This window comes from Corylus avellana, chromosome ca4, assembly GCF_901000735.1.
Source record: "Corylus avellana chromosome ca4, CavTom2PMs-1.0".
Classification (NCBI taxonomy): Eukaryota; Viridiplantae; Streptophyta; class Magnoliopsida; order Fagales; family Betulaceae; genus Corylus; species Corylus avellana.
The window spans coordinates 6,673,236-6,687,588 of record NC_081544.1 but is presented as its reverse complement, the minus strand read 5'-3'; the positions used below and the strand labels follow the sequence as shown (position 1 = coordinate 6,687,588).

The window sequence follows — 14,353 nt, the reverse complement described above, 5'->3', positions numbered from 1 at the left end:
TTTCATCCAAACAGAGGGGTGCTATGCCCGTATCAATGAAATTTTTATGATCTCCTTCCCCACTACCCTATCTGTCAGCAACTTGCTAACAATGCTCAACGACCCTTGAGACACCACCATAGCAATTTCTTGCTCCGGGATATCCACTCCCACACTCTCCTCCTCAAATAGAGTGATTTTTTCCCATTGTTCAGTTAGCTTGTCCGTCATATTACTCATAATTCCAATCGCAAAAACGACCAGCCTCTCACCCAAATCGATAAGAGATCAATAGCTTCACCTCTAGGTTTTTGGAGAGAAAACTCAGAGAAAAAAATAAAAGGTAATGAATTTAAAACGTAATTGCTTTATTTGTAATACTAACGTACAACTTACTTGAATAATGTGATGGTGAAAATTAGTTATTATTATTTTTTCTACAAACCCTTATTAATTGAGAAGTTAATTTGACAGTTGTATATCTCAAGTGTGAATGAGGGAGTAAACGTCAAAGAATCTCAGGCACCAACATGAAATAAAAGAGGCCCATCCCCCTTCAATTCCCATCATTCCTTGTACGTAGACACTCAATGGGAGCACTCGATATACGAACACCGGCCCCCACCGCCGACCCAGAAAAACACATCCCGTCGGCCGACGAAGATGTCGACGAAGAGGAGCTCTCACCCGTCGAGGAAGTCCGGCTAACCGTGGCCAACACCGACGACCCAAGCCTCCCCATATGGACCTTCAGGATGTGGTTCTTGGGGTTAATCTCCTGCGCCCTCCTCTCCTTCCTCAACCAGTTCTTCGCCTACCGGACGGAGCCTCTAATCATAACCCAAATCACCGTCCAGGTGGCCAGCCTCCCCGTCGGCCGCTTCATGGCATCCGTTCTCCCGGAGACCAAGTTCCGGGTACCCGGGTTCGGGTCCCGGACTTTCTCGCTCAATCCGGGTCCGTTCAACATGAAGGAGCACGTGCTCATTTCCATCTTCGCTAATGCTGGGAGTGCATTCGGATTCGGGTCGGCATATGCTGTTGGTATCGTTACCATAATCAAAGCCTTCTACCACCGGAAAATCTCGTTTCTTGCCGGTTGGCTTCTAATCACCACTACGCAGGTACTTATAGCTGTCTCTTTAATGAATTTTGTTTCATTGAAAGTGTTTTTTTTATTCATTTTCTTCGGAAACAAACAAGTTGCCATGATGATGATGTTGATGGGATTTTAAAAACACTTTTTCTTGCTTTTACCGAGCAAAATTGTTTTGTTTTGGTGTTATTTAAAAGATATGCATTTGTGTCTTATAGTCTCTCTACAAATTGGGTTTTAGTAATTCTGTCTGTAAGAGGTAAAAAATACATGTTTATTATTATTATTATTATTAAAAAAAGTAGGTGACAAGTACATATCATGAAAAAATAAATTTTTCGTACCTACATGAGGGAAAGGGGACAAAAAAAATTAAAAATAAATATTTTAAGGTATTTTTTAAAGAAATGTATGTTGTAAACTTTGCAGGTATATGGATACGGTTGGGCTGGGCTATTGAGAAAGTACGTGGTGGAATCGGCGAATATGTGGTGGCCGGGCACTCTTGTTCAGGTTTCATTGTTCCGGTACGTACATGTCATGCATCTACCCGACCACCGTAATTTTCATTGCATTTATTAGCTTACCAAGACTTTTTTATTTTTTTTACCAAACAATTTATCTCTTCTTTTTTCTTTTTTTTTTTTCATAAAAAATTTAATTATCATTTTACCTTTACATCATATCAATAAATTATTATTATTATTATTATTATTCAAAAAATAAATTCACACCAAAATTCTCCACCAAACCTTCTTTTATTTTTCCCCTGGTGTTACCAAGATTCTGAAAAGCCCTAGTCAGCTATTCTTATCCAGATTCCGGGGGGGCCCTTTTAGGTTGGCTTTTTTAAATCATTTGCTAGACAACCGATCTTTTCTTCTGCGGTAATAATAATGCTAGACTATTATGATTGGGATTTTAAACCTACTTTAACCCTATCTTAATTTACTTTTTTATTTTTTATTTTTTAATTTTTTTTTAGTTAATTGCTTATTATTTTAATAAGCATTAGTAGTGCATTTAATGGTATATATATGATTAATTTTGACATTTTTTTCTTTAATTTAAATAATGTAAAATTATATACAATATTAAATGCATTAACCTTCAATCCTATAATAACCATTTCATTTAAAATAGAAAAAAAACCTTGTCCTCGATAGAGTATTTATATATAAACAAGTTGCAGTCTCTCATGAGAGATGACTCTTTGTCCGACCAGAGGCTTCTATGCTGGGATAGGAGAAGGCTTTCCTTGTCCCTTCACATTTTCTTGCCCAATTACAGGGCGCATAATTTTTATTTTTTTTTTAACCTTGAATTCGGTCCAAACATATTCAAATTTTAACCTGGACATATTTAGAGAGAGATCCTCAAAGACAATGTCACCGCATCATTTGTGGAGGTTGATTGAATCGTGATATCGACCTCGGTTTTTTTTCTCAATTATGGATAATTTTTAGTGTTCTACCGTCAAATTATACAAAAATAAAAGAATAATGCTACACACAAAATAAATATCGCACAAAGTTAATGTGACACCGTTTAAGACAGAGCATTCACAATGGAGGAGCTAGATTTTTATGCAAAATAGCTCATCAAAACTAACTTTTATCTAGTTTAGCCAATGAACTTTTAAATGCCTCTACATCCGATTAGTTATATTTCTATCTATTCTATTAAAATATTATTTTTTTACTCTATTGAGAAAATATTTTGGGAAAAGCTATTGGAAAAAGAGAAAACAAGTGAGAAAAACAATAAAAAATAAAATGATTTCATTAAAAAGCGCTGCTACATTTAATTTTTTTTTTTTTTTTTGCTCTTTCAATTAAATATCTATTTTACATTTTTTTTTTTTTTTGGCTAATTCAATATAGGAAGTTTTTTGCAAATCTAATTAGCAATTCTAGATAAAAATAATATTTGACTCTTCTATTGAGAATCTTTATATAATATTAATATAGTATATAACATTATTTAATAATAACAAAGAAAAAAAAGAAGATAATAATAGTGAAGTGGAGTTGTCCAGCTGAATCCTATTGGGAAGAATCTAAATCACTCATCCTAGTTGACTTTGCCAACCACACATTTTTGGTCCCTGAAAGTGGACCCCATTTTACGAGTCGTAGTCATACTAGCCCCGTTTGCCAAAGGCCATGAAACGGTACTGTTCTAGGGCCTCACTCAATCCCAAAAAAAAATTCTTTTCAACTCAAAATTAATTTCAACATCTCTACTTTTCATACCACATCAATCATTATTTTTATTATTATTTAAATTAAAAATTATCTACAAAACAAATTTTTTACATTTTTCCATATAAAATATATTTTTTACTTTTCCTCACAAAACATTTTCACTAAAATTCATTAAACACATATTCTTAAAATATTGCTACAGTACCGGCCCTGGAACAGTACCGTTCCAGGGCCTTTGGCAAACAGGGCCACTGCGAGTGAGAGAGTCGCCTGACAAGGAGCAGGAGCCGCATGTGACTCATGACGGTATGTGGGAATAGTCCAAAACTATAATTCAACCATTTCAATAATTGTAGACCACTTTTTCCAAATACACTACTATACTCTTCTCTCTTTTTATTTTTATTTTTATTTTATTTTATAGCCAAATACACTATAATCTCCTCCCCTATAATCTTATCAATTCAAAGTTCCCATAGTTCCAAGTTTGTTGGAAAATACAGGACTGTAGATTTAGTTGGGATTAATACAATTCTTTGCACTATCTTGTTAAAATATTAATTAAATTTTTGGGAAAATTTCACTTTGATCCCTTAAAGTTTTACTCGATTTTATAAACTCCTCCTGAACTTTCAAATCTCTCATTTTGAACCTCTGAACTTTCAATTACTCTCAATGTGGACCATTCCGTCAGATTTTAAACGTTACATGACGTTATATCCCTGACTTTTGTATAAAATTTCAACTTTCAAAATGTTTTTATATTTTTTTAAAAATAAAAATTAAGGACATTTTGGTCTTTTTTTTTTGTATTTTTAACGGTTAAAATTAACTGAAGGGTTCTAATTGAGAGTAATTGAAAGTTCACGGGTCAAAAATGAGAGATTTGGAAGTTCGGGAGGGGGGCAAAGTGAGGTTTCTCCTAAATTTTATTATTTTTTTTATAAGCTTAAGTTTTTAAATAGTAGTGATTTAACATAATATCAAAATAAAAAATTCTGAGTTTAAAACATTATCTTCAATTTTTCTCTCATTTCATTTTAAAATTTTACTTATTAAAAATGAGTTTGAACTCATGAGAAAGATAAATATAAGAATATTAATTAAATCTACTATTTTCTGTACACGCTTAATATTTTGAAATAAATAATAATTTAACACAACTTTTGTAAATGATATTAAGAGGAAGTTTTTTATTGAGATATTTATAGTCCCCACCCCAGTTATCATAATTACAGATGAAGAATAAAACAAAAGAATTATATAAGCCAAGACAATTATCGAAAACAAACAAACGGGCCATGAATTTGCTGCTCGGCCTCTAGTTTGTCGGGCCTCCTGTCTTTTTCTTTCATTTTCGTTTTTGGGTTTAGGCCGAAACAATAGTCATCCACATCAAATTATAAGACCGCACTCGTTTTGTCACACTCTAGTAGTTTTTAAAGTATTTAATAGATTAAGAATTATTTAACCCATCACCTCATAAATTAGAAAACTATCTCAGCCAAGCAAAAAATATTTTCCAAAAAACATTTTTCAACGTTTGGCAATTACAGGACATAAATTTCCTCCAAACCACTCTGGAGAGGAATAATCCCACATTGCAAAAGATCTTAGGCATGTTTATAAGGAATGGCTAACTCTTTCTTATCGAACCGGTTTTATGAGATGAGTTAGGTACACGAATTTTTTTATGGTATCAGAGCCTACCACAGGATGAATGGGGCCCACACTACTTACCCCCATGCCAGGAAAAATACTGACCTACACATGAGGGAGGTGTTTATAAGGAATTGGCAACCCTATCTTACCAAAATGTCTTTAAACATTTAAAATGCAAATTAAATTTAGTTTAAGTTAGTAATCTGCTATTAATTATTAATGAGATTATGAATTTAATGTGCCAGAAAAGGAGCAAATTAACTATTTTAATTATTTTAATCTGCTATTAACTATTTTACATGGTTTGGTGGAAATTTCTGTCAATTACAGAAAAGGAGCAATAGCGGAAAACGGCCGGCGACTTCTGGCAACCTCCAACGGAGTTCAAAAAAACTAATTCTGTGGTCCGTAAGTTTGAAAAAGAGAAACTTAAACTCGAAAAATAGTTTATGAAATTTCAAAAATGGAAACCATTCTCTGAAATTAAATAATTTTCTTTTGATCAAACCGAAAATATTATTGGTCCGACTAAACACCGAAAAAATATGTGTTGTCTTGATTCCATTAACATATCAGGCCACTGGATAAAATGTGAAAGACTCTTCTAATTCTTGTTAACTTTGGATTTACCTTTTTGCAGGGCTTTGCATGAACGTGAAAAGGAGCAGCGAATGTCAAGGGCAAAGTTCTTCCTAATTGCAGTGATTTGCAGCTTCTCATGGTACCTGTTTCCTGGGTACCTGTTCACAACACTAACAAACATATCATGGGTGTGCTGGGTATTCTCCAAATCAGTCACAGCTCAGCAGATCGGCTCTGGCATGAGAGGCCTTGAAGTGGGAGCTGTGACACTTGACTGGGCTGCTGTTTCATCTTTCTTGTTCAGCCCCCTCATCGGCCCTTTCTTCTCCATTGTCAACATTTTTGCAGGCTACATATTGATAGTCTACATTGCAATCCCTACAGCATACTGGGGGTTTGACTTGTACAATGCAAGTAGATTTCCTATTTACTCTTCAGACTTGTTTACAGCAGTAGGACAAAAATACAACATATCAGCCATTGTAAATGACAAGTTTGAACTCAACCAAGCGACGTATACGGACCAAGGACGGATTCACTTGAGCATGTTTTTCCCTCTCACATATGGATTTGGATTCGCCACAATCGCATCCACCCTCACCCATGTGTTACTCTTCTATGGCAGGTATATATATAAGACCCCTTCCAAAGTAAAGAACAAAACCATGATTCTCTATCATTGAAGTCTTTGTAAAGTCTCATTTCATGCACAATTAATGTATGAGCAGGGAAATTTATGAGCGGTATCATGCTTTGTATCGGGGTAAGGAGGATATTCATACCAAATTGATGAGGAGATACAAGGACATACCTTCCTGGTGGTTCTACTTGTTGCTTGCTGTGACACTTGCAGTTTCCTTTGTACTCTGCATATTTTTAAATGACCAAATTCAGATGCCATGGTGGGGGCTCCTCTTTGCCGGAACCATGAACTTCACCTTCACTCTTCCAATCAGCATCATAACTGCGACAACAAACCAGGTTAGTGGGTTCAAACTAAACCAGTTTCACTAAAGCATGCATTTCAACTGGTTGTGCATTTTTCAATTCCATGATCTGCATAACAACTTGTTGTTTTCCTGTGAATGATTTGATGTTCATACAGACACCGGGGCTAAACGTTATCACAGAGTACGCAATGGGTCTAATATACCCAGGAAGACCAATAGCCAATGTGTGCTTCAAAACCTATGGTTATATGAGCATGGCTCAGGCTGTCTCCTTCCTCAGTGACTTCAAGCTAGGACATTACATGAAGATTCCTCCAAGATCAATGTTTTTGGTTCAGGTACTTTCTTCTTTTCTACCATTAACAGATCAAAAGAATGAAAATAAGTTTACACATTTATTTAATATTATTTAGATATTAGATCTTTTTAACGCCTGAGTGGAAACATCTTTTTAAGGTGTCTTGAAGCTAAAAGATTAAATATAGGGAAACTTTACTTTAGATCTCTGAATTATCGCGTGTTTTGACAAACTCTTCCCCAAATTTCAAAACCTCTCAATTTGAACCCTTAAAATTTCAATTGCAGTGAATTTGAACCCCTCCGTCAGATTTTAAACGTTAAATGACATTTATACCCGACTTTTTTATAAAATTCTAACTTTACCCTTAATTACAATTTTTTTTTTTTTTTTTAAATAAGAAAACGAAAATCAAGAATATTTTGGTCTTTTTTAGTATTTTTAATTGCTAAATTTGATGGAGGGGTTCAAATTGGCTGCGATTGAAAGTTCAGATGTTCAAATTGAGAAGTTTTGAAGTTTGGAGGGGGGGCCTTGTCAAAACTCGCGGTAATTCAGGGGTCTAAACTGAAGTTTCCCCTTAAATATATGATCAATGCCTATAATATAACACCAAAGTGGATGCTAGGAAGAATCAAAATTGCTTTCTAGACACCTCTTATGTATTTGTAAATGCAAAAACCAGCACAAAACATAATTGACCTATTTTAAAACAGATGCTATGAAAGCAGAAAGCATGACTTATTGTAATTTCATATTGAGAAAAAGCAAAGTACAGATGCTAGATGCGTATAGTGATCTTAGAACAACAATGAAAATGATCCTTAACCATCCAATATATGCAAGCTATTCTGGCACATTTTCCGCAAACTACTGAGATATTTTACTCTGATTCATTGGTGCATGTGTATACCTAGTTCATAGGAACTCTGGGAAACTATGCAGCGATGAATTGGTTCTTCCTTGGAGGTGCAATAGGGCCAGTTATTGTTTGGCTGCTTCATAAGACATTCCCTGGGCAATCATGGATTCCCTTGATTAGCCTCCCAGTCCTCCTCGGATCAGTAGGAATGATGCCACCGGCAACACCCTTGAACTACAATGCCTGGATTATAGTTGGAACATTTTTCAATTTCTACATCTTCCGCTACCGGAAGCAATAGTGGCAGAGGTACAATTATGTTCTTTCAGCAGCACTGGATGCTGGGGTGGCTTTCATGGGTGTGCTATTGTACTTATCACTGGGCTTGGAAAACAAAAATGTGTCCTGGTGGGGTACTGACGGTGAACATTGTCCATTAGCAACATGTCCAACAGCCAAGGGCATAGTGGTTGATGGTTGTCCAGTGACCTAATATCTGTATGCTTCTGTTATAGATCATTTCCCTCTAATGTTGCACAACATATTAGTAGCAATTACAATGATACTACACACAAAGTGGAGGGAATTTCATGCTTTGTAGGGATTTATAATGTTTCATGTAAATTATCTTTCAAATCATATATATATATTTGGTACTTGTCCAAAATAAAAAGAATCATATATATATATATATGTGGCACTAATGAATTGGTAACAAAGGAGGCAGAAACAATGTAATTGCAATGATGGGGATGATATAAAGCAATTGGTATTAATGAGGTTTTACAAAGAGGATTAGTAGAAAATTTAGGCCCAACTTTTCCTATAAAATTGGAGAGATATAAAATTAGGCACATCAAAGAATTGAAATTTCCTTTCTTTTCTTCTGGAAGCAGAAATGTATATTATATCAGAGTTGCAAGTAGTCACATATCAAGGGTTTGTAATTACCAACTTATGCCATTTTTATGGCCTAGATTTCAAAATATTAATTATCATTATTTTTTTCAATTTTTAATAACTAAATATTGGCTAATTACATACACATTTGTCTAGATAACGTCAATAAAAACTGAAATAAATATCAAACAAAGTCTAAACAAACTGCATAGTAGTTAAAACTAGTTCAAATTTGACCAGACTTATTTCAAGTTTGGTTTAAATCATAAATGGACCAATTCTATAGTTTTCCAAACACCCCTTAGTCTAATCAAACTGCCTCTCACTACAAGAAATGAGGTCTTTAGGGGCGACTCAAAGTCGACCCTAAAAGTCCTAAAGTCGACGCTGTTGGCAACAGCGTCGACTTTTGGACCCTAAAAGTGTCGACGCTAATAGTCCGACCCTAATGCTCATACGTGTGATCATCAGCGTCCACTTCAAGTCGACCCTAATGATAACTTTTAGCGTCCACTTTATCGACCCTAAAAGTCACATTTTTTGACCCTAAAAGTGATGTAAAAAAAGTCATAGTCGACGCTAATGGTTAACCATTAGCGTCGACTTAAATTGGACGCTAATAGTTAACCATTAGCGTCCACAAAGTGGACCCTAATGGTCCTAAAAAAAATTAAAAAAAAATTAACTATCAGCGTCCAAATAAAAGTGGACGCTGATTAGTTAACCATTAGCGTCCACAAAGTGGACGCTAATGGTCCTAAAAAAATAAAAATAAAAAACTATCTATCAGCGTCGGCTTAGGGTCGACCCTATTGATAACTTTTAGCGTCCACTTTATGGACCCTAAAAGTCACAATTTTTTGACCCTAAAGGTAATGTAAACGGAACCCATAGTCGACGCTAATGGTTAACCATTAGCGTCGACTTAAAGTGGACGCTAATAGTTAACCATTAGCGTCCACAAAGTGGACCCTAATTGTCCTAAAAAATTTTAAAAAAAAATAATCTACGATCGATCGCACAATGTGTACGATCGATCGCAGTACCAGAAGGTGTTCGAGATTTTGCGATCGATCGCACAATGTGTGCGATCGATCGCAGTACCAGAAGGTGTTTGTGATGTTGCGATCGATCGCACAATCGTGTGCGATCGATCGCAGACCCAGACCCAGACCCAGGGAACCAAATTACTTACATATGCAAACCAGTTTCATTTCTGAATTTAAGATCAAATTTCATACAAATTTATTAACTTTAGTTATCAAGAATCTCACCATAACTAACTACTAAAACTAGAAGAAATTATTAACTGAATGACAAACCCGCTCCAAACTATCTAATAACTGGGATGCAAAAGAAACTATTTTCTGCCAAGAGGTTTAGTAGATTCAATCCTCCAGCTTGCAATTAATAGAAGTAAATGAGCACTATGACCCTTATTCAAATTTGTAAGAACGCGTTCAAGACAAAGCAGTGACAAGTATTAAGAAAAAAACAAAAGAAATATTAAACCAGGTCATACCCTGATCATTAGTTCATGCAAATCAATTACATTAAAATAAAGCGCAATAGATTATACAAGAAAGGTGAAAATAGTGCTTAATTTTAAAAATTAGCTTGCATGAAAATAATGCTTAATTTTACGGATTCTAGTTATAAATCAATCTAACAGTAATGGACGCTACCAACCCAGTTTGTAATGTAGAGAGCCTCCACCATCTCAACGGATCCGTTATGTACTACAGCAGCCACCTGGATATGCACAGAAGTCAATAATAGAAAAGAGACCAAAAACAAAACTGGAGCACATTAGAAATTGTCTCATTAGAACAGAAAATTTTATTGTAAACAGTATTACAGGGAGAAAGCATGAAAAATGTTTGCATATGTATGCATAACCAAATTAGATATCAAGTTACACCACAAAAATTAGAAGCTGCTTATATAATGAAAGACAACCAATTATGGCTAATTAAGTAAATCCCAAAAGAGTAAATAAAACACAACGTCAAATAAAGGCATACCTTCTTCCAGTCTTTTCCATATTTCCAATAGGCTTGATAAAAATGCTCAAGCTCCTCCTTGCTCCATTGAGGTCCTAACTTATCAGAATATTTCCTTTTCTGTGCATAAAATACAGCAGCCAAATGCGGACAATGCGGCCCCATCAAGAACCAAAGCAGAATCACATGGACTTTCCACCACCTAAAAAGAAATCAAACTACTGCTTAAACATCCCAAATTGAAAAAACAAAAAAGACACAGAATTTAAATGAAGATAAGGATGAGGAAAAGGCTAACCTTGGGCACAGCTCCAGAGTAAACCTTGTTGAGCACATTGCAGAGAATGATCCCACCTCTCAATCCTAGCCGTGAACTCCTGCTCCAACGGCTCCGCCGGCAAATCCTTCGCCCCCACTACTCCCACCATCTTCCTCAGCCACCCCGCCGCTTCGTTCCTTCTCGACGCTATCAATCACCAAAACAAAACAAACCCATCAACCACTCTCTCCCATTCATTCACCACAACTAACACATCTTATACCTCTTTATCCTATAATTATGAAAATGATATAATATAAAGGGCAAACATATCATGAATAATGGCTTAAAACTACAAAACGACACCTATCATTGGAAACAGAAGCCGAAAACCACAAATATTGGCAAAGTTTAAAAGTTTAACACCTTTTAGAGAAGAGTACTATGCATTAACACTACTTCACCACATCAGACAACAATCTTCAAACTAATCTAAATGCTCACAAGCAACGTAACTCAAAATGACTAACCTCATCAAAATCATCAAAAATATGTGAGAACTGCCCCATGAACCAAACCTGCCAAGGGAGAAAACTATTAAATATATGTTTTACAATCTATGGCCAGGAAAATTCCAAAACCCAAAATAAAATACTTATCTGCATCCTCTTCCTTGCCAATTCATCCTCATAAGCAATTTGAGTAATCTACCACAATGAACCAATATATGATATCAAGACAATAAGAATGAAACCCAACATGATAGAGAAAGAAATACTAAAAATGTGTTTGTTCATGAAACATATTAAAGTAAGAACCTGCTTGGGTAGTTTAACTTTCTTGTACTCTTATCATCCTGCATACACTTAAAAATAAAATTTAGAAAGATATTATTACTCCCTTGCATTGTTTACTCAAAGCTCTTTAACCTTGATAAACATGTCAAGGGAGATTTACTAACTCAAAAGTTCGTGAACCAAAAATTTTGCGAATATCTTAACATAATATAAACCAAATAAAAAGTACCAACAAATATACATTACCAAACAGATCACGATCAACAAATACTCAAATACACAATAGCAAATAGAAAGTACCAACAACTATCCAAATACATAGTATCAAAAAAAAAATCTGAAATATGGTATCAAAAAGTACATCATAAATAAATGGTTATTCCAAAGCTCCCTCAATTGTTGGCTTCACTTGATGCACCTCCAAGCAAGCTCCCTCCAGACCTAAGAAGAATAGAATTTCATATAATGATTAATAAGCTTTTTAACGATTACTTAGTATGTGTGTTTTTGTAAAATTAATGCATAGATATAGTTTCACTAACCCTCCAATACGTGACATTAAGAACTCAACAGTGGCTTTCAATTTGTTGGTTTCCTCAACGTTGGCTTGCAAATTCTCCCTATACTGATGAAGTTCGATTCTAGTCTGTTGAAGCTCGCTTTGAGTATCTTCTTGTCTTTTCCTACACTCGTCATGGTTGTCGAAGTGGGTGAACGCTTGAGATGAAGTACTTAAAGGGGTAGGAATAAGACCGCATCCCATTCCTCTAACGTGACCAGATCGTCGGCCCCCTAGCACTTGTGTGACTATTTCTTGCATTCGGTCCTCGACACTTGTCCCCTCCACACTGCCTTCCTCTAAGGCCTCACTGGTTGTTAATTCTTGCATCTGAAGCTGCACAAGTCATAGTTGGCTTTAGTTTAATATATACTTCATGCAAGTTTACTATTCATGTTCTTCACTAATCAACTTAATGATCGGAGCGTAAACATTTACTTACATATAGAGTTTTGCATTTGTCGTTCACAAACTCTTTATCTTTTTTTCTTGTATGGGTAGCCTCATATAGTTCAACAGGATTGGGCTTCACTTTTGTTTCTTGTTCCTACACATAATACATATAATCAAAGTTTACACTAAATAATGTTACTTTAATTAAATTATAAAAAAGAGACACTTACCTTTTTGTAAATGACGTTAACAAATGAACAAGTGCCAGCTGTGTGATTTGTTTCCAATTTGCTTCTGTTTTTTATATTTCGTGCAGACTTTTTCTATAAAATTTGGAGAAAAAAAAAACACAATTATTCATAAAATGTCCTCAAGTGCATGCAAATTATATCAATCTGAATTTTCTAATCAGTATAATAATATATATTTACCTTCCATTTATCGTCATCAAATGAGTCGCATATTAGGTTCCACTGTTCAGGACCATATCCTGCTGGCACGTTTTCCCTCCCAATAGCCTTAGCCTTGGCAATCCCCTCATCATCGTCTTTATCAATGCCTTCAAAATATTTTTTGTAGTGGTCTCTATACAAGTTCGAACGAATCCTAGCATATGCACGACCCAATTTATTTTCAACAGCTTTGACGTGCTCGTATCGTTCCATATTCAGTGCGAAATTTGACTGATACATAATAGATAAGAAAACAATGGTAAAAAATGTGTCACATTATTTTTTCATACAAAACATATTCATAAACATTACATTGATATTCATACCTGAACATGAAATAATAACTTGTTCTTTTCCTCAGCTGGGACCTTTTTCCATTCACCGTGATGGAGTTCGCACATGTTACGAATAATCTCCCCAATCTTGCTTGCAAACCATGATGCATTATCGCCTATAGGTGCCCGGTGTCTATTTGGGATGTTTAGCACTAAGGGACCATGCTTAAGTACGTGCTCACTCAACTTCTTACACTTGGCCTTACCCCTTACACTTCTGACAGACGTGGTAGCTGTTATGCAAAACATGGTAACGTAGTAAGTTATATTGTCAAATGTCTATAACAAACCAAAATAATACAAAAATAACATTTCATAAACATATAATTCATGAACTTACAAGATGCAGTAGGGGCGCCTCCCTGTGAATCCAATCCTGCCACTGAGTGAATAGGATCATTAGACTCGTGCGAAGGATGCCTATCCACTGACTCGAGGAGGAGGGGGGGCGAGGGCGCCATTTGCATATCTGTATCACCAAACCCAGAATTGGGAGTCGGACTCTCATGCTCGTCAATAAGGCCCCGACCTTGACCTTGGCCTCGGCCTCGTGCTGCTGGAACACGTTTACGTCCTGTTGTTGTCATTGTTATGATCAATCTGCAAACAACTCAAAAACGAAAAAAATTATATTAGTCAAATTATAACCATATAGTATGTTCAATATTTTTGACAAACATACAATAATTAATATTTTTGACAAACATACAATAATTATGCTAGTAAAAAAAAAAACAAACACCACAATACATGTATATATATATAGAGAGAGAGAGAGAGCATCAACTTCATTAAATATGCTAATACACTTTGTACTTACACCAAATGTGAGCTTATGTTCAACACATATCATCATCAGATTCATATTCAGAATCTGTATCACTGTTACTTGAAGATGATTGTTCGTGTTCAGAGTCCTCTTCGTGTTCAGAGTCTATATCGTTGTCGCTACATAACTCCTCTTCCTCATCAAAGTTTGTATCATAGTCCTCGTTCGGCAAGTTATCGTTGGCAAACAT

General features: G+C 35.4%; 3 protein-coding genes across 3 annotated transcripts; 1 reads left to right on the top strand and 2 right to left on the bottom strand.

Annotated features, from left to right (window-relative positions):
- The first annotated feature begins 502 nt into the window (after positions 1 to 502).
- On the top strand, positions 503 to 8,297 carry LOC132179773 (oligopeptide transporter 4-like). The gene is made up of 6 exons (XM_059592543.1): positions 503 to 1,103; positions 1,505 to 1,602; positions 5,585 to 6,151; positions 6,255 to 6,507; positions 6,632 to 6,814; positions 7,692 to 8,297. The coding sequence occupies exons 1-6, from the start codon at positions 570 to 572 to the stop codon at positions 7,935 to 7,937; spliced, it is 1,881 nt and encodes a 626-aa protein (XP_059448526.1). The 5' UTR covers positions 503 to 569; the 3' UTR covers positions 7,938 to 8,297.
- A 1,904-nt stretch (positions 8,298 to 10,201) lies between these two features.
- LOC132177955 (protein ALWAYS EARLY 3-like) lies at positions 10,202 to 10,906 on the bottom strand. The gene is made up of 3 exons (XM_059590427.1): positions 10,838 to 10,906; positions 10,561 to 10,741; positions 10,202 to 10,288 (listed from the first exon to the last, which is right to left on the bottom strand). Exons 1-3 carry the CDS (start codon positions 10,873 to 10,875, stop codon positions 10,202 to 10,204), a joined length of 306 nt encoding a protein of 101 aa, XP_059446410.1. The 5' UTR covers positions 10,876 to 10,906.
- A 1,061-nt stretch (positions 10,907 to 11,967) lies between these two features.
- On the bottom strand, positions 11,968 to 13,087 carry LOC132176943 (uncharacterized). The gene is made up of 5 exons (XM_059589107.1): positions 12,979 to 13,087; positions 12,778 to 12,870; positions 12,597 to 12,701; positions 12,138 to 12,490; positions 11,968 to 12,036 (listed from the first exon to the last, which is right to left on the bottom strand). The coding sequence occupies exons 4-5, from the start codon at positions 12,482 to 12,484 to the stop codon at positions 11,988 to 11,990; spliced, it is 396 nt and encodes a 131-aa protein (XP_059445090.1). The 5' UTR covers positions 12,485 to 12,490; positions 12,597 to 12,701; positions 12,778 to 12,870; positions 12,979 to 13,087; the 3' UTR covers positions 11,968 to 11,987.
- Between the last annotated feature and the right edge of the window lie 1,266 nt (positions 13,088 to 14,353).